Genomic DNA, 23,203 nt, shown 5'->3' with positions numbered 1-23,203 from the left:
TTATTCTACTTTTTCACTGGATTTTATTTTATTAATAAAAGTGTATTTTATTACTTTTCTTCACTGGAGTGGACATTGAATTCATTTTCCAGAACCCATCAATGTTACCCTGTGTGGTAAAGTATGCTTTAATTTATTATTTTGCAAAATACGTTCTTTAAAGACGATCCTTTAACTAAACTCTCGCTAAGAAATATAGCAAAGGGAGGATCCTGATTTTAACTTTGTTTAATTAGGGTGATTAAATAAAGGCGAATCAGCACAACCTGCAAAATGCAAATGATCAGAGCCTGTCAAACCTGCTCCAATAAACCAATTCACAGATAAACTATAAATATAATCATTAAAATATAAAATATAAATAAAGATTTTAGAGGTAATTAGATAAAATAATCTACATAAAATACAATAAAATACACTGATGTAGTATGTGTTTTGTTTCTTCTGTCAATCCACTGAATGGGATCCACATTTGGTAACCCAATATGAAACTGTATCTGTTGAGTGGAGAATCATTTACCTCAGTGTGTCCAGTTTACAGTGTCGACTCTTCAGTCCATCAGAGAGCTTCTTCACTCCTGAATCCTGCAGGTCATTGTTACTCAGGTCCAGCTCTCTCAGCACACAGTTTGAGCATTGTAGAGCTGAAGACAAACTCTCACAGCACTGAACAGTGAGATTACACATGACCAGTCTGAGAAAAAAAAATAATAATCAATATTACTGTGTAATTTTTTGTAAAGTTGTTTAATGCAATACATAATTATAATCCATCCATCTAACAATCTACAGGAAAAAAACGTCTTGAGTCTGGACATTTTGCAGTTTACTTAGAAAAGATTTGAATATATTTTTACAAACATTCATTATTAAAGCTATGATTAAAATCACAACCCTGTAAATGTTTTGTGTTTTTCTTCTGCCAATCCACTGAATGGGGATCCACATCAGGTAACCCAATATGGAACTGTATCTGTAGAGTGGAGAATCATTTACCTCAGTGTCTCCAGTTTACAGTGTTGACTCTTCAGTCCATCAGAGAGAAGCTTCACTCCTGAATCCTGCAGGTCATTGTTACTCAGGTCCAGCTCTCTCAGCACACAGTTTGAGGATTGTAGAGCTGAAGACAAACTCTCACAGCACTGAACAGTGAGTTTACATGTGGCCAATCTGAGAAAGAAGAACACAGATTACATTAACAGTGTGATTTCAGTCATTTATCTGATGTAAAAACAAACTATGAGGTTAATAATATGACAAAACTACTGGAATTAGTGTCAGTTAGAATTATTGACTATTGTTATTTATTAAAACTGAATATTAAATGTCATCTAATATATTGTTGAATATTTTGAAATGTAAGAAAACTACTAAATTTGAGTTTAGATAAGAGGACCATGAGACTTTATATATTTATGAACCTGCAAAATGCAAATGATCAGAGCCTGTCAAACCTGCACCAATAAACCAATTCACAGATAAACTATAAATATAATCATTAAAATATAAAATATAAATAAAGATTTAGAGGTAATTAAATAAAATAATCATTAAAATACACAATTTCCTGAACGGATTAAAAAAAAGAGCAACTTTCATTTGAGAAGCAGCATTTTGTAGTTTCTCCACTAATGCTCTTAAATATATCTGGACATTTCCATCTCAATCAAAACACTTTTAATGTTGTAGAGTGGAGAATCATTTACCTCAGTGTGTCCAGTTTACAGTGTTGATTCTTCAGTCCATCAGAGAGCTTCTTCACTCCTGAATCCTGCAGGTCATTGTTACTCAGGTCCAGCTCTCTCAGCACACAGTTTGAGGATTGTAGAGCTGAAGACAAACTCTCACAGCACTGAACAGTGAGTTTACAGCACTGTAGCCTGTGTAGAGGACAGTAAAAGACACTGTATTATTGTGTGTGAGTGTGATGTAATTATTGAAGTGTCTATAATGAGTGATTTCTCCTCATAGGGAAAAGGAAAAGACTCCTTTAACTATTCAGAGTTGCTTTAATGGTCACATGGAGGAAGATCAAACATTTGTATTTCATTATTACATAAACTTTATAAAGAGAAGATCTCTGACCAAAATGAGTCGGCCAGACAGATTTATTTATTGCTATTTCTGTTCTTATATTTCTGATATTTCAAATCCATTCAGATCCTCATATTTGTTAAAGAAAGCAAGACTCTCATATAATATTAACAGACAGAAAATATGATTTTACAAACTGTATTGCAAATAAATCACATCAACATCTTCATATTAGTCAATAATATTCCTGAAATGAATATAAAACTGACTGAATATAACTTTACACACATGAACATCAGTAAATAAAGAGACTCAGTGATGGGCTGAACATCTGCAGAAACACAGCTCATTTACAGACGCCCCAAAAACACCAAAGAACACCAATCAATGATCATTTTAGCAGAAATGACACTAAAGAGCAATATTATATCTGATATAAACAGGGTTTCTCATATTTGACTTCACATTAAATATGAAATATTCACAATAAATAAACAGAAATAAAACACATCACAGCATATGCTCATTACCTCATCAGACTTTACTGCATTTCACAATGGAAAAGTCATTTGTGGCAGCATTTATTTGATGGAAATGTTTTATTTTACCTCAGTGTCTCCAGTTTACAGTGTTGACTCTTCAGTCCATCAGAGAGAAGCTTCACTCCTGAATCCTGCAGGTCATTGTTACTCAGGTCCAGCTCTCTCAGCACACAGTTTGAGGATTGTAGAGCTGAAGACAAACTCTCACAGCACTGAACAGTGAGTTCACACCACTGTAGCCTGTGTAGAGGACAAAGAGCAACACAATCAGCAGTAAGAAATGAGCAGTGTTGAGTGTCCATGAGTTCAGTGTACAGTGATAAAAGCAACACTGGAAATAAACTATATATATATATATATATATACTGCTCAAACAATAAAGGGAACACTAAAATAACACATCCTAGATCTGAATGAATGAAATATTCTTATTAAATACTTTGCTCTTTACACAGTTGAATGTGCTGAAAACAAAATCACACAGACATGATCACTGGAAATCAAATGTATTAACCCATGGAGGACTGGATTAGGAGTCACACTCAAAGCTGTAGTGAACTGCAGGAATTGCTGACACACTCCAGACTAGGGATGCACGATATATCGGCGCCTATATCCTTATCGGCCGATAAACGCTATTTTTTAAATTATCGTTATTGATCCGATGTCTTAATTAGGCTGATATATTTAAGCGGATAAATTACGTAATTGTACAGACCTGTGTGTCGCGCTCGCGTGGGCAGAACATGTTCAGACTTGTCCAGTGCACTATAATGGATCTCTCCTCACACTGTTTATTCCTTCAAAGTCCGTCCTTTCTTCACGTGGCATTGCTGTGAGTTAATAACTCAGTAAGTAACCACGTTCCTCATCATTGTAGATATGCTTGATTGAGTGTCATTGTGTATTTTGCTTTAAATCGCCTCAGGAAAAATATGACACGTGTAAACCTTTCCTGCTCTGTCTCTTTGTTGTGTAGAGATATCAGGGGAGATTCGCTTATTACTCCAGGGCCGAATAATGTTAGTTTCGGGGTGAACTCTTTTCATTGCAGCTGGTGAATTACAGAGGACACATGTAACTTAGTCCAAAATATTTATTACTTTCAGTGTGGTACAACAAATAAGCCACCAAAGAGGAAACATCACAGAAAATGGTCTCATTGCGAAAAAAACACTCCTCTTTTCTCTCTCCTGTCTCACACACACCACAAACTGCAGCCCAGTCCCGTTGAAGGACCCGCACATTTTACAACACGTGTAAACATAACGGTTGTTTGTAATCTGATTATTTGTTATTATCAACGCGTTGCTGGTCATGTGTTGTTGATGTAAGATAGTATTCAGTTTGATCGGAATACTCATATTGATTATAACAAGCTTGCGTGAGAGCTGTCACCACGCACACACAAACACACTGTAGCACTGTAGCACGAGGGAGAGGCGAGAGGTGAATCCAGTCAAAGGGGCTCTTAACTAGCCGCTCATTTTGTCTTTATATTCTGCTCTGTGTTTGTCATAAAGTCAGCTCAATGCAGGTTTTGTATCAAATCTGACTCTGATGGCAACTCTGCCTCTACAGTTGAGTAAAACTCTCAGCGATTTATCATAAACTTTTCATCCATCATTTTCCCGCGATTGACGGCAAGAACGAGCGCAGAAGCGTTGTCTGATTGACAAGCAGCGCCTACATGTGACATGTCAAAACACCAAATAGGATGAATCTGTGCCGCATTTTCTAAACGTACTCTCTGTATTTAGCTGTTGGCTTGTACGGTGGCTCTGAACTGTCAAAACACCTCTGATAAAGGCTTTTTCAGACATGACATATTTGTAGATGTGTACATCACTGTAAAATGTTTTATTCATGACCATTTGAGCTGGTTTCAGTCCTTAGCTCTTTCATTTTCATCTTATTTAAATATATTTAACTTGCTTGTTAATTAAATACCATTTTGTTATTTAAACTATTATTTTTATGCAACAATCAACGTGCATGTTAATTTGCTATGAAGAAAAGGAAATCATTTTTTGCATGCTGATTTATGTGAAATTGTGAATATAGGTCTATAATCACCTCGCAATTTTGAAGTTATAGCTTTTTTGCTTTGAGTATAGACTGTTCAGTTCATAAGAGCAGTTCAATCTTTTATGAACTTTGCTGTATAAAAATATAACATTCATTCATTCATTTTCTTGTCGGCTTAGTCCCTTTATTAATCCGGGGTCACAGCGGAATGAACCAACTTATCCAGCAAGATTTTACGCAGCAGATGCCCTTCCAGCTGCAACCCATCTCTGAGAAAAAAAAAAATATATATATATATATATATAACAATTTAAAATCTCTATAATTATCTGCCTATATATATCGCTATCGGTCCCCATGTCTGAATAATTATCGGTATCAGCCAAAAAATCCATATCGGTGCATCCCTACTCCAGACACATGGACATTTTCAGAACACGAATATTTATTTCATTTAAATTATACTATTTATTTATTGATTTAATCTACATTAAACTAAACTAAAGCTGTATCCCCCATTCATGTGACTGTAATGAATTATTGAACAGATTATTAATAACTAATCAGAGAGCATTTTACTGAGCTCAGTGTAAAGTTTAGTGTTTAGGTCTACAGTAAATGTAATATTAGAGGCATGTCTGCGGCGAGACGGCAATACTGTGTCTAAAATTACACTATTTCTCTGATCAGAAAACAAACACAATTATCCAAGAGCAACACTGTGTTAGATTTGAGCAAATACACATCAACAAATGTCCTATTCAGCTGGAGGAGCACAGGGATTTACAGGGATTTGAGTTATTTTCCAGGATAAACTGTAAAGCAAATGAAGTAGATTATTAAATAAGTACAAATGTTGTTTGTGTGAGTAAAAAGTCAAAAAAAGTTTGTTAAATACGTTTAGAAATGCTGAAATAAATGAGCAAATAAGGAAACAGAACACTGCCGCCGCTTCCCCATGCAGTAATATGGTGTATCAGCGATCTCACAGGGGGACGATATGGCCAGCTAAAGATTTTCTGTTAAAGCAGGGCAGTGATTCACTAAACTGATCTGAGTCTTCAGTGCAGACTGATGTGTGTCTTCTGTGATCAATCAATGAATACTCACAGAGCTCTTCTGCAGTTTCTCACAGCTGCTGTCAGTCTCCGTCTTCCCTCAGCTGATGTGTTGAATTTATTAAAGTCTAACTCATCCAGCGGCTCCTCTGACATCTCAATCATGTAGGAGATTGTTGAGCAGTGAGCAGGAGAGAGTTTCTCCTCTGAGTGTTTGTCTGATTTCACAAACTCCTGAATCTCTCTGGCCAGAGTCTGATCTTTCACCTCCAGCAGACAGAGGAACAGATTGATGGATCTTTCAGCTGAGAGATGTTTATCTCTCTTGATCATGTCTTTAATGTACTGTGTGATTCTCCTGATGTTCTCTGAGCTCTTCTCTGTGTGTGTCAGCAGATCCTGGAAGAGTCTCTGATTGGACTTCAGTGAGACGCCCAGCAGGAACCGCAGGAACAGATCCAGATGACCATTACTACTCCTGACAGCTTTATCTACTGCTGAACTGAGCAGAACATACAGAGACTCCTCAGAGCTGGACTGTAGATATTGATCATATGAATATTCATATTCTTCATCATCTGAATATTCTTCATCATAAATCACCCTCAGCGGTTCTCTGTTCTCTGTTAAATGGCAGTAAAACACAAAGAAAGCAGCCAGAAACTCCTGAAAGCTGAGATGGATGAAGCTGTAGACTTTCCTCTGATGAATCACAGATTCCTCCTTGAAGATCTCAGTGCAGATCCCAGAATACACTGAGGCGTCAGTGACGTCTATGCCGCTCTCAATCAGGTCCTCCTCATAGAACATCACATTGCCCTTCATCAGCTGTCTGAAAGCCACTTCAGCAAGTTTGAGGATCACTCCTCTGTTGGACTGCAGATTCTTTGGATCTCCCTGCAGATTCTTTGGATTTCTCTCTTCATACTTCTGCTTCCTCACGTTGATCTTTAGCTGTCTGAAAGCCACTTTAAGTTTGCTGATAACTCCTCTGTTGGACTGCAGTTTCTCTGGATCTCCCTGCAGATTCTTTGGATCTCTCTCTTCATACTTCTGCTTCCTCATGTTGATCTGAATCAGCAGGAAGTGGATGTACATCTCAGTCAGAGTTTGAGGGATTTCTGCTCTCACATCTTCTTCCAGGAGCTTCTGAAGCACAGTGGAGGAGATCCAGCAGAAGACGGGTATGTGGCACATGATCTGGAGGCTTCTTGCTCTTCTGATGTGGGAGATGATTCTGCTGGCTTGATGCTCGTCGCTGATTCTCTTCCTGAAATATTCCTCCTTCTGAGGCTCAGTGAATCCCTGAATCTCTGTCAGACGCTTGATGTATCTGGAGGGGATCTGATGGGCTGCTGCTGGTCTGGAGGTGATCCAGATGAGAGCAGAGGGAAGCAGATCTCCTTTCAGGAGGCTCCGCATCAACACAGCCACTGATGAAGATTCAGTCACAGCACAAACTTTCTCCTCATCTGAAAAGTTGAGTGTGATTCTGCTTTCATCCAGACCATCAAAGATGAACACAACTCTACACTGCTCATAAATCTTGGGCTCCAGATCTTCAAGTTCAGGATGAAAGTCCAGCAGAAGTCTGTGAAGACTGTACTGATGATCTCTGATCAAGTTCAGCTCTCGAAATGGAAGCACAAACATGAAATCTACATCCTGATGGTCTTTTCCCTCGGCCCAGTCCAGAATGAACTTCTGCACAGAGACGGTTTTCCCGATTCCAGCGATGCCTTTAGTGAGAACAGTCTTGATCTGGGCTTTCTCCTTCTTGATCTTCTCCTCATGTCCTGCTCCAGCTGAGGCTTTAAAGATGTCATTGCAGTAGACTGGAGTGTGTTGTGAGGGTTTTGTTCTGGCTCTTTTCTCCATCTGTAAAACCTCATGTTCTTCATTCACTCCTTCACTCTCTCCTTCTATGATGTAGAGCTGTGTGTAGATCCTGTTCAGGAGGGTTTGAGTCTCTCCATGGTTGATTCCCTCAAATAATCTCTCATACTTGTTCTTCATGCTGGTTTTGTGCTGCTCTTTGACTCTCTGAAGTTCATCATGTTCTGGTTGGAGTGAATCCTGCTGCAGGTCTCCAGTCTGATCATCTCCATCCACACTGCAGGAACAACAACAACACAAAGAACCAATGAGTGTGAGTGTAAAGATCCTCTAGTGAAGCCATGTGTGTTTTCTCTGAACCAGCTGAGACACAATACACAGATTTAATGAGATTTAACTAAACACCACACACTGATCACTGTAAAGTTAGTTATAATACTATTTTCCTTCATTTAAATATTTTTTATTATTATTATTTATTTGTTATTTGTATGCCGGTTCGAATGTTTTTAACTCGACTGAATGGGCATTATCAGTGGTTATCAGCTAATAGATATGGGCAAGTAGGGGCCTTTTGCTTCTACTAGTAGGCTGTTATCATCCATCCACATGGTTAATTAGCTATAGATCACATATGGCTTTAAGTAAGAATAATTATTTACATTATTTATAAAATCCACATAAATTGTGTTTTATTAATGTCTACCCCTACGCTAAACCCAACCCTCACAGTAATGTAAAAACAGATCTGAATCTACTCTATTATCTATTAGTATATGTGGATGGATGATAACTGCCCACTGAGCCTACAAGTAGATGCAGAAGGTCCCTACTGAACCATAACTATCAGCTGATAACCACTGATAATGCCCATTCAATAGTAATTACATTAGAACCGGCATACAAATAACAAAATAATAATAAAAATAATATTTAGGAAAATAGTATTAAATTGGGTGTTGCATTGTGCTGTCTGTAGTTCTGAAGGTTTTTGATTATCATATAGGTATTTAATGTTTTGCATCTCCATCTCTGCTGTCTGAATCTTTCACTGCTTCACAATGACTGTGTTTGCTCTGCTTCTGTCCTCTGTCAGCTCACTTTCTGACTGAATATAGTTTTTGATTCACATGATAATCTCCAGATCATACAAGTGTTTGCTCTCAGAGTTCAGTAACAGCGTTGTCATTTTGCTGCACTTTATTAAAATAATAATAATCAGAGAATCTGAATACATTTTTATCTTAAATCAGAATCTCTTTTGACCATAATTATCAGGTGAAATGTGGTGTGTTTGTCTCACACAACTTGTTTATTAACAGTGTCTAAAACTCTTTCTTTTCACACTTTGCTGACTATTGTATAAGCCTGTAAACTCACTCTACTAACTCTAACAGTTTGAGTATTGAGACTTTAGTCCCTTATTTCTACTTCAGTACTTCACTAATGATCAGATGTGAGTGTGTGGACATTCAGTTTTAAAGTCTAATGTACATGTAATACTTGTTAATATCTGATCTTCTAGAAACACAGGATCATATAAATGCTGCAGTGTGATCATGTGTGTGTAGAGATGATCTACCTGACAGCAGGTCGTGTGTTTTCACTCTTAAATGTTATTGGTACACCCATAGACTGGTCACTCTTCATAGACAGACAGCTGGGCTCTGCTTCTGCTCTCTTCTGATGAACTGAGCTAAAACAGAGAAGATTAAAGTTGAGCGCTGCACACACTGCACAAACCTGATATTAATCATTCTTCATTTACAAAAACACTTAAATTAATTTCCTTTATATTTGAACAGAAACTGTCTGAATGTGAAAATATCAGCAAACACAGATCAAGACTCATTTCTAGCAGAGAAAGCCCAACAGAAATGCAGCACTATTAGAGCAGATTAGAGCTGAAACTAATCATCAAATCACTGAATGAAGTCCACAGTGTAGGTGTGGGAGGAGCTTAATCATGCAGGCGTGTCAATCATCATCACATGACTATATAAGCAGCAGTATAAACTGCACTGTGTCAGCTGACTGTTATTCCCGCCTCCAGCAGCTCCCCTTATCCTCCTCCTCATCACTCAGTCTTCAGAAGGTCACTCATTGGGGGTTTGTCTGCAGAGCTCCAGTCCAGACTTTGAGGACAGCAAGACAAGTTCATTTACCATCATCTATCATGACTGAATGAGCAGGAGAACTCGAGAAATATCAATTCTAGAAACCAAATGTGTTGATCAGCAGCATCTATGAGGCCAACACAACATGATGATGACTGCGCTTCAGTGAAAACAGACTCAGATCAGAGGAATGGCTGATCAGTACAGCACAGAAACAGCAGGGGAAAGTGTGCAGGAAAAGCTCTTTATGGCAGGAGATCGGGAACACTTTAGTTCAGCTCACAATTCATACTATTAACTACCGGCTTATTATCTGTGGAATGTGAACATATGAACTGCTCATTAGTAGTCATACAGTATGATCTTATTGTGGATCCCTAACCCTACCCAAAACCTAAACCCACCTTCTACCTCACTAACTATTAATAAAGCGCTGATTGGTTTGTTAACACCATCAATTGTGGCCTGAAGTGTAAAGCGGAGATCTTCAAGCACTATCCTGCAGAGCTCAGATACAACATCTAACATCTGAAACCACAACACTAATCCACAACACTAACTACCTGATTCATTTATTATGAAAATACTCATCAGTTGCAGATATTAAAGAGATGATCTACCTGACAGCAGGTCCTGTGTTTCCACTCTTAAATGCTATTGGTCGCTCCATAGACGCGTCACTCTTCATAGACACACAGCTGGGCTCTGCTTCTGCTCTCTTCTGATGAACTGAACTAAAACAGAGAAGATTAAAGTTCAGCGCTGCACACACTGGAGTCAACACAGCAGATTTACTCAACATTTCATCATTAAAACACTGTTTAAACAGCACTTCATGATACTTTTCATGATGATTGTACACAATCTTGCTGACTGTGTGTGTTAAATATTCTGACAGATTAAAACCACAACTAACAGAGAGTAAATATAATATCCCCAGACAGCTCACATATGTTGGGCCGATGTCGGCTGAAGGACAACACATCAGCCCTTTTAATTCTAACATCTATATATGTTCAGCCAAACATACGCATGTTCATTCGGTCGTGTGTTCTATTGTTCCAGCTCATCAAACTGAGCACTTCATAAGCACTTTATCTCTCATGCCCATGAAAGAATCCAGCAACATATTTGGTTTACAAGTAAGTTTTCGTGTGCATAATAAATGAAACAAACGCGACATACATCATGTCTATTGCGTCAGTCGGTCCAGCTTTAAATTGCCTGCATTAATGCATTTAAACTGACCAAAATATCTACAACATATAATTTCAATTCAATATAATATAAAAAAGTTTTGTTTTCATTGTTATGTTTTTTTAAATAATGAAAACATTTTTTCCTGCTGTAAACTGGTTTGCTTTTTTTATTGTGGCTTTTTCTAAAGCATTTTTCCCAGTGTAAGTTAAAATCAAAGTCTGTTCTGCATTTCGGCTGTTATATTAAAATAAATACCTTTTTACAGAGTGACATCTTTATTTTATATACATGCATTTAGATTTGGTGCTTATTTATTTTTGACAGTGAATCTGAGGCACAAATAAAGTGTGACTTTTTTTTGTAACAGTTTATAATAATTTATAAGCTCATCGTAAAAATAATAGTGTATATAAAACTGCTAAATGCATTTAAATTCAAGATTTAATATAAAAGGTTATTATTTAAATTGTTTATGGAGTGATCATGTTTATTTATGTAAATACTGCATGACTTCGATGTGCGTGCGAGCGCGTCTCATTCCAACACTTGAGCGGGGAGGTTGTTGCTATGGGAAAGGAGGCAACGACATGACACGACGACACCACCTCAAAGACACAACAACTTCTCCCACGCTGCTGTTTTTACTGTTTTTAGGCAAGTTTAGTCTCTAAAACAAGACAAATACTACATAAAACTGTTCCTCACACTTTATAATTGATAATTGATGCATATTCTGTTAAATATTTATGTTATATAAGAGTGGTTAGTAGAGATGCTCCTATCAGCGTTTTTGTGGCCGATCACTGATCGCCAAAATCAGGATCTGCAGATTGCCGATCACTGCCGATCACAGAATGGCAGGGGATTGGCCATTCAATTAGGGCTGTGACGGTCACCATGACAATCGCGTCACCGCGATAGACGGCGGCGAGGGAAAAAAGCCGCCTATAATCAACTCTTATAAACGCAAACGCCCAGCTAGTCAGTCAGATGTCGCAGAGGCATTTCCAGAAATGGCCTGGTGCAAAAAAGAAAGTGATGAATAGAAGACATTGATGAGAAATGGAGAAACATATTTGGTAAGTTAAGAACGCGCCGCTCCGCAGTGTAGAGAAACCTGCTTACCGAGAAATGTGGGAGTATCTGTGCATCTGTGCTACAAGCACACCGTCTGAATGTGTATTGCTGGAAACATTATAATCCCAATTAGGTCTTCACTTAAACTGGACAAAGTCAACATGTTAGTTTTTCTGCCAAAGAATTTAAAATATGAACAGAAAACAAAAGATGGACAGAACTTACGCTGGTTTTTTAAACATCTGACTTATATTGTCAATAGCAGGCTCATATTTTTGTACTTCTTATAATTATTGCTATTTGTACTATTACGGATTAGTAAAGTGCAATTTAGGCCATTTGTTAAGTTCTTAAATATGTAACAATTAATTATTATTATACGGTTTCAAGCAGTTAAAGCTATTTGATATTTAACTACAGTATTTATAAGCAGTTTTGTGTTGTTTTATTAATGAAAGTTCAAAAATAAACATGTACGTTTATACAAATGTTTTATTAATTAATATTTAATTAAGTTATGAGTTATTCCTTAATTTTTACATAAAAGGTCAATTAACTTAGGTAGGCTACTTTATTTCTTGGTGGTACGGGAGGAAACTTTTTTTTGCCCGTGAATATGTTCTCTCTACTTAAAAAAAAATAAATAGATAAATATCATTATATATATAAATATCACAAAATCATTCTTCATAATCGGATTCACACATGCAATAAACCTATTGCGCCGACAAGAACAAGTCTAGAGAGAGAAGAGTTAATAATATGCAATGAATATTAGTTAATATTAATGATCATAAACACGAACTACGTTATGATAAACGCCTTCACAATGTCATGTTTACGATCTTTTCTGAAGAACAGATAATCCATGCCGTCTCCCCAGGCAGGTTTTCATCTGCTTTTTTTTCCTCTTCTCGCTACAAACAATAAAGTATCAGCGCCAGACCAGTGGTTTAAATTATATTTTACTCTCCTGATTTCTTTCCGTTTTATTTCAAAACACATAAATGTATAAAGTTTTGTATTGCATATATATTTTTAAAGATTATCATTCAGCCTACATGCAGTGCATATGAGAGGTTGATGCGGCAAATCTCCTTCACTCATGCACTGTACACATTTCATTTATGACACTGTAAACTTGACTTGGCAGGCTGGTCATCTTTAGACTCAAAAGGCATTTTTAAGTGTCCTAACTTGAGACTGCTGCTGGGATGTTTATTATTGTTAGCGATGTCAAAATGAAAGCAAACATTAAAAAGGGTTTTGCTTGTGGTCAATTGCATTGTTTCGTTTTAATAATATTGAATATAATAAATTATAATATTGATTATAGTGTAGTCTAGTGTGCAGTGTCCAACAAAACATTTTATTAGGTTACTCTAGACCTAATCCCTAACTGAAAAACAAATGTGAAAATGCAGTTGCGTCTCTGCTAAAACTAATTTAAAGACAAATTTCTTTTGAGTTTTTTTCCTGCAGAAAATCTGCAGAATCCTGCGGAATTCTGCGTGTCGCAGATTCTGTGTGGGGCTACTAATTCTCCTAACCTGCCTAGTTAACCTAATTAACCCAGTTCAGCCTTTAAATCTCATTTTAAGCTGTATAGAAGTGTCTTGAAAAATATCTAGTCTAATATTATTTAATGTCATCATTCTTTCATTCATTAATTTTCTTGTCGGCTTAGTCCCTTTATTAATCTGGGGTCGCCACAGCAGAATGATCCGCCAACTTATCCAGCAAGTTTTTACGCATCGGATGCCCTTCCAGCCACAACCCATCTCTGGGAAACATCCACACACACATTCACACACTTTATACACTACGGATAATTTAGCCTACCCAATTCACCTATACTGCATGTCTTTGGACTGTGGGGGAAACCGGAGCACCCGGAGGAAAGCCACGAGAACGCAGGGAGAACCTGCAAACTCCACACAGAAACGCCAACTGAGCTGAGGCTCGAACCAGCGACCTTCTTGCTGTGAGGCGACAGCACTACCAACTGCGCCACTGCTTCGCCCTACTGTCATCATGTCAAAGATAAAATAAATCAGTTATTAGAAATGAGTAATTAAACTATTATGCTTAAAAAATTCGGACTTCAACTGTGTGTATATATATATATATAAGTGATATCACACTCATAGCAGTGTGATATGGCTGTATATCAGCACTAGTGGAAGGCGTGCGTTAGTGTCCTACCAGTGCTGATATACAGCCATATTGCACTGTTATGAGTGTGATATTGCGTTTATACAACAGGGTTGAGTTGAGGTCTCTGAATAACACTCTTTAGAACTGGGATAGGAAAGTAACCATACTGTGGTGTTAGTAACTGTATCATGCATTGGGTTTTGGGTGGCCGCTGCGATAGGATACTGTACCAAAGTTAAATACCTGGGGGTGTTCCAGACTGTACCAAAAAAGGGAGTGGGGTGAAATTACAGGAGTTTTCTGGGAGAAAAACAAACGGGAGGGTTGTGGGAGATTGGTCTAAAATACAGGAGACTCCTGGGAAAAATGGGAGTGTTGGCAGGTATGCTTACCAGTTTTATACTGATTTGATCAGCTTTAGTTAGAAATTAGGGTGTTTTAATATTTTAAGGCAGGGGTGTCCAAAGTCGGTCCTGGAGGGCCGGTGTCCTGCTGACTTTAGCTCCAACTTGCTTTTAAAACACCTGCCTGGAAGTTTCAAGTATACCTAGTAAGAGCTTGATTAGCTTGTTCAGGTGTGTTTGATTAGGGTTGAAGCTAAAATCTGCAGGACAGCGGACCGCCAGGAACAAGTTTGGTGACCCCTGTTTTAAGGGCTTATTATGCAGTCACTGTCACCATCTTGAGGACAGATAATGTCAACCGTCTTTGGTCAGCTCAGTATGCCAGGCTAATGGCCGCTGATGCACTGTCAGAAATTATAAATATTTTAAAATAGGCACTATCCTTATAAATAAACTGCATTGTTGCAATCTAAACAACTACATTCTCCACTAAATAACAGCAGGAATATTTGTCAAACTGTAGACGGTCCTCTGCTTACTAGTGTATGTGGGCGGAGTAATACAGAAGGGTGAAGCTGGACCAGTGCTGTTATTGCAGAATTTCACACGGCTATCAGCCAATCAGGTTCAAGAACCAAGCAGAACTGTTGTATATATATATATTATAATATACTGAAAGATTCTCTGCATAAAAACTAAATCTGCCACTAGGTGTCTGTAAATGAGTCGCCAAAGTCATTGATTCATTTGATTTACTCAAACAACTGATTTATTCAGGAATGGCTCTCTTTACTGAATTGTTGGTTCACATAAAATATTAAAAACGGTCCATATGTGAGCAATAATGTGAAACACAAAATACCTTTTGGCAGATGATGGTGTTTTCTCTCTGAAGTTTAGTGGACGATCTTTAGACCGGTCACTCTTCAGAGACACAGAGCTGGACACACATGATCCTGATCTCACACTGAACACACAAACACATCATAGGAAAAGAAGCATCATAATCTGCTGCATTCATTCATAATTTCCTATGAGCTCAATTAGCTAAGGTTAAACCTTTATTATTCACTTGTATTGCCTCTTCCTATAGCAGCTGAATGTGTGTTAGATGAGTTTAAGTGTTCACTGTAGTTAAAGAAGCATTACTTGTATCACTCTTAGTGTTCATTATTTGCTCATAAATGTCCCTGATCATGCCGAATTTTACTTTTTGGATGTCAAAAAAATAATAACTAAAAAAGCTTGTGGGTTTTTATTTGTTCTATAGTTTAACAAACAAAAAAGTTTGTCATTTGTCATTGCAGTAATACACTGCTCACTAAAATAACATATCCTAAATCTGAAGGAATGAATTATTCTTATTAAATACTTTGTTCTTTACATAGCTAAATGTGCTAAAAACAAAATCACATATAAATTATCAATGTAAATGCGATTTATCAACCCATGGAGGTCTGGTTTTGGAGTCACACTTAAAATTGAAGAGGAAAAACACACTACAGGCTGATCTAACTTTGATGCAGTGTCTTTGACACAAGTTAAAATGGGGCTCAGTAGAGTGTGTGGCCTCCACATCCCGACAGTTTCTGGGCATCCTCCTGATTAGGTGGTGGATGATCTCCTGAGGGATCTCCTCCCAGACCTGGACTAAAGCATCTGCCAAATCCTGGACAGTCTGTGGTTCAATGTGGCTTTGGTGGATGGAGCGAGATATGATGTCCCAGATGTGCTCAAATGGATTCAGGGTCTTGGGTACAAGCGGGCCAGTCCATAGAATCAATGCTTTAGTCTTGTAAGAACCGATAACACTCCAGCCACATGAAGTCTAGCGTTGTCTTGCTTAAGGAGGAGCCCGACAGCACAGGTATATGGTCTTACAAGGGGTTTGTGGATCTCATCTCTGTACCTAATGGTAGTCAGGCTACCTCTGGCGAACACTGCATCTGCATCAGAAATGCCACCCCACATCACACCAATCATGCTGGAGGATGTTGCAGGCAGCAGAACGTTATCGATGGTCGTCTGGTAGGATCGATGGTAGGATCGATATGATTCTTGCCACAGTTCACATTGAAGTGCCATCCAGGATGAGCTGCACTACCTAAGCCACTTGTGTATTGCAAGAAGGTTATTTCTTATGAACTAGAAATTATTGTTCACGTTTTGAATGTCTAAAAATAACGACAAAGTTAGCTTGTATTTTATTTTATTTTTCTTTATAGTTTAATAAAGCAACAAATGAAGTTTTGATGCCATTTGTTAGGGCAAACTTGATCCAGAAGGGCCAGTGTCCTGCATATTTTAGCTCCAACCCTATTCAAACAGACCTCCCTATAGAGTTCAAGTGATCTTGAAGACACTGATTAGTTTGTTTAGGTGTGTTTGACTAGTGTTGGAACAAAACTCTGCAGGGACACCAGCCCTCGAGGATCAAGTTTGCCCATCCCTGGTCTAAGGGGTGATAATAATAGTTTTATGAATTTGTGGTACTTTTTGTGGTTTATTGTTAAAAAAATGTGATTTTAGAAGATTGCCTGACACGTGATAAAAAAAAAAAAAATCATTCATACCTTTTGGCAGATGATGGTGTTTTCTCTCTGAAGTTCTCTCTGGACAAACATGATCCTGATCTCACACTGAACACACAAACACACCAGAGGAATAAACTGCAGGACAAACTTTAAGAGTTTAATGAGTTTGTGTAGTTTAATTCAGCACAAACTAATAGTTGGCTGAAAGTCTGTCTGATCAGGTCTGCTACACAGATATCATGGGTAAACAGACACATGACTAGGCCCACACGGAATCTGTGCACGCACAATTCCACCGATTTTTAGCCCATTGTTAATTCTGTTTATTTACTTGAACGTGTGTAAATCTGTATTTATTAAGTTTTTTCATTAATTAAAGTAATATTATTGACTAATATGAAAATTTTCATCAGATTTATGCACAATGCAGTTTGAACAGTCATATTTTCAGTCTTTTAGTAGAGATATTATATGAGACACTTGCTTTGTTTACCAAATAAAGTGAATCATATTGGATTTGCATTTTAAACATTAAATAAAAGTTTAAAAGGTATTATTTTTTATTTCACATATTAAAGTTTTAGTCATGATACTCCCAAAATCATTCCGCAGAAATCCACAGATTTTTTACCAAAATTCTCAGCAGAAATAGCAAAAAACGTCCGCAGAATCTGTCTGGCCCTACACATGACACACATTGAGCTCTGGTAAAGCTGTCTGTAATCTAGAATGATTTAAACACATTTGCTGAAGCTAAACTGAAGCTTTGTCCATCATTTGATCAGGCAATAGCAGCACAAATAGGTGCATTGTTGTTGGTCTTTGTTCTTCAGAGAAAGTGTTGAAATAATGGTGTAAAAACAGAGTCAATACCTGTGTTTCTCTGAGAGAGAGTCCTTGACTCGCTCCTCTGCCATACTGCAGCTAAAACACCAATGCAGACATTAGCAGAGCTTTCAGGAAACTATCAGCCGCTGACCATCACCTGGAGATGACAATATACTGAGATGAAGAACAGCACACTTTATAGCAATCAATGCTCACTTCACTAACAACACCGCACTCAAACACATCGCATGATGAGGGACACCACAAACTGAGTCTCAGTCATCTCACTGCATTCACCGCATATATAAATAAAATGATTAACATTACTGCAGTTTGTCTGTCACGATAACTTCTGCTTTAGACAGCTATTAACTTATTATTTGATTTATTTATTTGCTTAGTTAATAGTTATTTAGTATTAAAACGTTACCAGCAGGCCCGGCCCCAACCAATTCGGCGCCCTAGGCAAGATTTTAGGTGGCGCCCCTTCACATCTCAGTAAATTCCACTGCTAGTGTTCATACAGTCATAAGAAACTAAATAGCTTTTTGATCGACTACTGCAAGCTGGGAAAACATCAGAAAAATATGCCAATGCAATTAACAATATTGCTGAACAGATCTAATATTTACACATTTGCTTGAGGAAGAAATGATGGACAGTTAATGCAGTTTAAGGATCATCCGCACTCTTCCGGTTAACGGAAGCTCTGCTTTCACTTTCGATTTCCGGACTCTGTTTAAAGTTTATTTTGTGCTGAATGATGTGACATTATCGAGTCAACCTGATATAGAAGTGCACAAACACTTTTAAGGGATAAAAAATAACCCATTATATTGTTCAAATGACCGTGTTTTGACCGTGTTTAATCGGTGTTTGAGGCTTTGAGCTTCAGGAGCAGACAGTGCTATAAACCACGCTTATAAACACGCTAATACACATATAAACCCTTCATCATCTCCACAAATCAGCGTAATGTAGAAGTGTTAAACTCACATGCAGAAGTACAGACGCTCTCGTGCAGCAGGAACACGATGTGAGCTCTTTGACGCTTTCGGTTTGCCAACTTCTTCAGTATTTTGGCGGTTGTCAAACTATAATGTGCTTCACCGCCTCCTGCTGGACTGGCGAATTCTAACATGGAGAGAGACACGGGGAAAATCTCACCATAAATTCAAGGGAAATAAATCGCTGATTAAACAAAGAAATCCGGTTAAAATTGTAAATTCTTTCTAACAGACCAGATTCTTTCAGACATTAATTATTGTAGCCTCCATATGTTGACTAGTATATAATCCAGAGTAAATGTAAGATTATATCTAATAAATACTTCTCTTATTATTTGTCTTTTGTATGGATAATCTTGACATTCTGTTATTACATGCTGCACATGTTTCACACTGATTACAATGTGAGTATAAGTCATGTGTGTGCTTCTCTATAAACACAGTGTCTTGTTTAGTCCTGTATGTGCTATTCTGAAGCGGTTATGACCATTTCCTCACTCCGATTATTCCCCATTTCTCTTCCTTCACAGATTCACCATTGGATTGTATACAGATGTCTTCCTGAGTCATTTATATCCCAGTGTTCCTGCCTTATACTCTCTGTCTGTATCTTTATTATAGTCTTGACTTAAGGAAGTCAGCTGGTAGAATCGTACGCTTGTGGTGAGACGCATGGTTTCTGGTTCAAAACGCCAACTATTTCTATAGTGTTATTTATTTATTTATTTTTGCTTGGATATCTGGACTTTATTTGAACTAAAGATTCAGTAAGACAAGCTGGATCGAGACGGAGAGTGGAAAGAAGGAGGCAGTTGGCATGAGCCGGTAAGTGAATGGGACATGATGGCAGGATCTGGATATGAAAATGAGGGCAATGGGGATAGTGATGACTGGGTGGCAGCTGGAAATGGGAAAGGCAAAGATAAAGGAAGAAAAAATAGAGATGGGGTCAATGAAAGGACTAATATAAGCCAAAAGAGGGGTCTGGAGGAAAATAGTAGTGAGGAAAATGAGCGCATGGTGAGAAGGAAAATGGATGAGGAAGATTTTAAAGTGATCATTATGTTTAGGAAGGAAGATGAACACATTTGTGTTAGCCCAGTTGCACTTACACACTGTTAAAAATTGTCCCGTTAAAAAACAGTAAAATACTGGCAGCTGCAGTTGCCAGCGATGTACTGTTATTTTACAGTATGTTGCTGTAAAAATACATGGACTACATTGATTTACACAATACTCAAGTGAACTCATTTTGCTCACTGAAAGCAACTGCCTCAACTTGGTCAACTGCTGAATGAGTTTATGAAGTAATGTGCTATATATGCTTAGAAGCATAATCATGATGATAACTTATTTTAGTTAATTAGAAAAGTTCGGTTTAACTCTAATGTCTTATTTTTCACAACAGCACACATACATGTAAATCTGGAATCACCAGAGAGATTCTGACTGCATCAGCCACTAAACAGCCGCTATCTTTAAATAGAGAAACATACAGAATAACATCAGCAGTTTATTGTTCATCTTTAACTCATACACTGGCTCTACTCTCCTCCACAACGGTGACACACAGAAGAAATTAGCTTCAGGTTTTACAGTAAAATACTGTTTTTTCCTTGATTTAACAGTAATCTACTGGCAGCTGTGGTTGCCAGCAATCTACTGTTTTTTTACAGTCTATTTCCGTTGTGTAAATTAACAGTATATTACTGTTAAAATACATTTTTACACTGTGTTTTTACCTCTCACACCTTTAACCCTTTAAACCCCAGAGCATATACTTCAGTTTTTATTGAAGTGTCCACACTACTGAGTGTTCAAGAAACATGTAGCAAAGCTGAAGTAAATTCATTAATTAACTGACTAATTAAATGATAATTGAGGATTAACAATGAACAAATGAAGAGATAGTGAAGGGAAAAAACAAGAACAGAACATACAAAACTTTAGTCACAGCTTTATAATGAAATAACCTGAAGAACAACAAATGATTAAATCATTTAAATGATCAGCGGATGATTAAACAACTCTACAAACATCATCACCAGCTACACTTATTACTTAATACATGTATTTTTGTATAACATCTACTAAAGTCCTTCTTGAGAAAAAGTTAAAGTTTTACGTCACCATCATGGAGAACAGAGTTTGCTTTAGTTGGGCTCTTAGCCCTGTCATTTTTAACATTTATATATCTTGGCTGCTGCAATTGTTAAGAACTTTGTTTAAAAAGCTCCTTTGTTGTGGCAAGCCAGCCAAAAACCTAAATAAGATCTGGTGATGTTCATGTTGCTATTAAATGGCAGAGTCTGTTCTCATTTAGTATAATAAAATTTACTGCTCCTATTCAATGTTAAATCTATTGTTTTGCATTATAGGTCTTCATATGGCAATGATTTCTGGAAGTTTTTAAGAATATCTTGGACAATAACACTGCTCTATGGTGTAAATCGCACTCAAAGAGACATCAATAATCAGCATATGAACCTCAATAATGGTGACAACTAACAAAATTAACAGTTTAACTCACAAACAGGCAACTGAAAGTCTAAACATAAACAACAGCAGAATCAAACACAAATAAAGAAAACTGTGTGACCATTATACAACATTTATTTATACCGCAATGCATGCTGGGATATTTGTACCGTGCCACTCCCAGCATGCATTGCAGCATGAAACATTTGAGATGTTACCATTGTTGAGATACAAGGTCAGATTCATGAGGTCTGAGTGTGTATTTGTCATAACTGAACTGTTTTTGTATGTTATTTCTTAACTGTTAAGTAATTACAGAGGAATCATTTCTGTTTCCACTTCTCATTAATTAAATTAATACCTGCAACTAAGCATAAAATCTATTGCATGAGGCCCTTCTTCCAGATTTATACCAAAACATTTATCAGAACTAATTTCAGACAAATAGATTTCTCTATTTATTGACTTTCTAACTTGACTGCTATAATACAAGCACTTTGTTAACTCTTTATTATAGTAATTGGAGAGTCTGAATTAATAAGTTCAAGGGTGAAGAGCCCAACTAAACCAGCCCCTCACTCCATTACGGTGACACAAAAAACACCTTAATTTCTGTTGGATCTCAATGGGAATAGTATGGAAGTCAAATCAGTCAGTAATAAGTGTGTGTCTGCTGTTGTTTGTGGAGTTATTTAATGATCCTCTGCTGAGACTGAAGCTGTTTTATTTTATTTTATTTTATTTAATGTTGTAACTCAAGTCACTGTTTGTGTTTCTTGTTTATTTTCTTCAGTAATTGTGATTATTAACAGCAGGTGTTCATCAGTGTCTGAATTCACTCATTAGTGTCCATTAACTCTGTCAGGTGAACTATATTAGTTAACTAGTGTATGAAATAGTGAACAAGGACACAAAGCGTGATTTCAAACACAGACTTCAAAACATCGAATCTGAACTCTGTTAGCTCACAGTTTTCTGCTGTTGGTTACTTTCTCGAAAACAAAAATGTTACCCAGAATGCACTGTTTTTAACAGAATATTACTGTTTTAGTGAAAAAACATTATTTTACCGTAGAATCTGACCGTTTTTTAACAGCAATTTTTTACAGTGTAGGATAGTTTAATTCATTCATTTATTCACACAATGCAGTCATATGGTATAGCTAACTAACCTTGTTTTCACGTGTCTTGGACACATATTGTACTGGAAAAATTTCCAATTTGCTGTGAAACTGGCAGGCTGTGGAAAAAAATAAAAAATTCTGTAAATACAAACCATTCCACCTTGATGTAACAGTAGCAAAAACAAAACCACAGAAAGGGAAGAATTCACCAGTGTGATTCTGTCTGACATCATGTCAATAATCTACAACTCTCATTTTTTCTCGCAAACTTTCCTAAATGTATTAAAAACCCAAATAATTTCTTTTTAAAATCACAAACAAGAATAAAGTCCTATTTACAATAGTTTTACTGACTTGTATAATTTTATTTAGTAAATATAAATAAAGTTAATAAATCCTTTGTTGCCTTTTGATGACAGTCATTCTTTTTTTAGAATAAGCTCTTGTGAATTCTCTGGTACTTACCGAGACGTTTAAGTTAACTTTGTGTTAGCACATTGTTGATATTGGGTCACAATGTATACGTTGGGTCGTTACACGGCATAATTTTGCATAATAAAGTCTTTTACCTAAAGTCTAATTTAAGATCTAGCAAAGATGGAGAAAACTTCCAAGAGATTACACTATATAAACGGCAGGTTCAAACCAGTTCCAACTTAAATAAATGCTAGTCAATATTTTTAATATTGAATACTTGAAATATTAGACCAGAAGTAAATGCACATCATAATTTCAGGTTTAATTTGACTAATAGTTAATCAGTTGATAATAAAATATTATCAGGCCTTTTATGATTGTTTAAATGTTTTATCAGGCCTGCAATAAAATACCAATAAAAA

At 37.0% G+C, this 23,203-nt stretch overlaps 1 protein-coding gene across 4 annotated transcripts in view; it reads right to left on the bottom strand.

The window, feature by feature from the left end:
- LOC147844946 (NACHT, LRR and PYD domains-containing protein 3-like) overlaps positions 1-23,203 on the bottom strand; it is a 42,592-nt gene that overhangs the window by 18,929 nt on the left and 460 nt on the right. Inside the window, exons 2-13 of one of the 4 annotated variants that reach the window (XM_087248369.2) lie at positions 22,413-22,480; positions 18,752-18,889; positions 17,801-17,912; positions 16,967-17,032; positions 15,256-15,360; positions 10,236-10,349; positions 9,081-9,194; positions 5,715-7,775; positions 2,643-2,816; positions 1,707-1,880; positions 997-1,170; positions 521-694 (exon numbers count right to left, since the gene is read on the bottom strand). In XM_087248369.2, the coding sequence (XP_087104495.1) occupies positions 521-694; positions 997-1,170; positions 1,707-1,880; positions 2,643-2,816; positions 5,715-7,775; positions 9,081-9,194; positions 10,236-10,349; positions 15,256-15,360; positions 16,967-17,032; positions 17,801-17,844 (3,200 nt within the window). In that variant the 5' untranslated portion in view covers positions 17,845-17,912; positions 18,752-18,889; positions 22,413-22,480. Of the gene's footprint in view, positions 1-520; positions 695-996; positions 1,171-1,706; positions 1,881-2,642; positions 2,817-5,714; positions 7,776-9,080; positions 9,195-10,235; positions 10,350-15,255; positions 15,361-16,966; positions 17,033-17,800; positions 17,913-18,751; positions 18,890-22,412; positions 22,481-23,203 lie in introns of those variants that run through there. The other 3 variants (XM_088650063.1, XM_087248370.2, XM_087248371.2) reach the window with 3 other exon arrangements.

The sequence above is a fragment of the Danio rerio genome, chromosome 4 (genome assembly GCF_052040795.2).
Source record: "Danio rerio strain M-AB ecotype USA chromosome 4, GRCz13ab, whole genome shotgun sequence".
Taxonomy (NCBI): Eukaryota; Metazoa; Chordata; class Actinopteri; order Cypriniformes; family Danionidae; genus Danio; species Danio rerio.
Note: the sequence above shows the minus strand (reverse complement) of the source record. Positions and strands in the feature narration are given on the sequence as shown.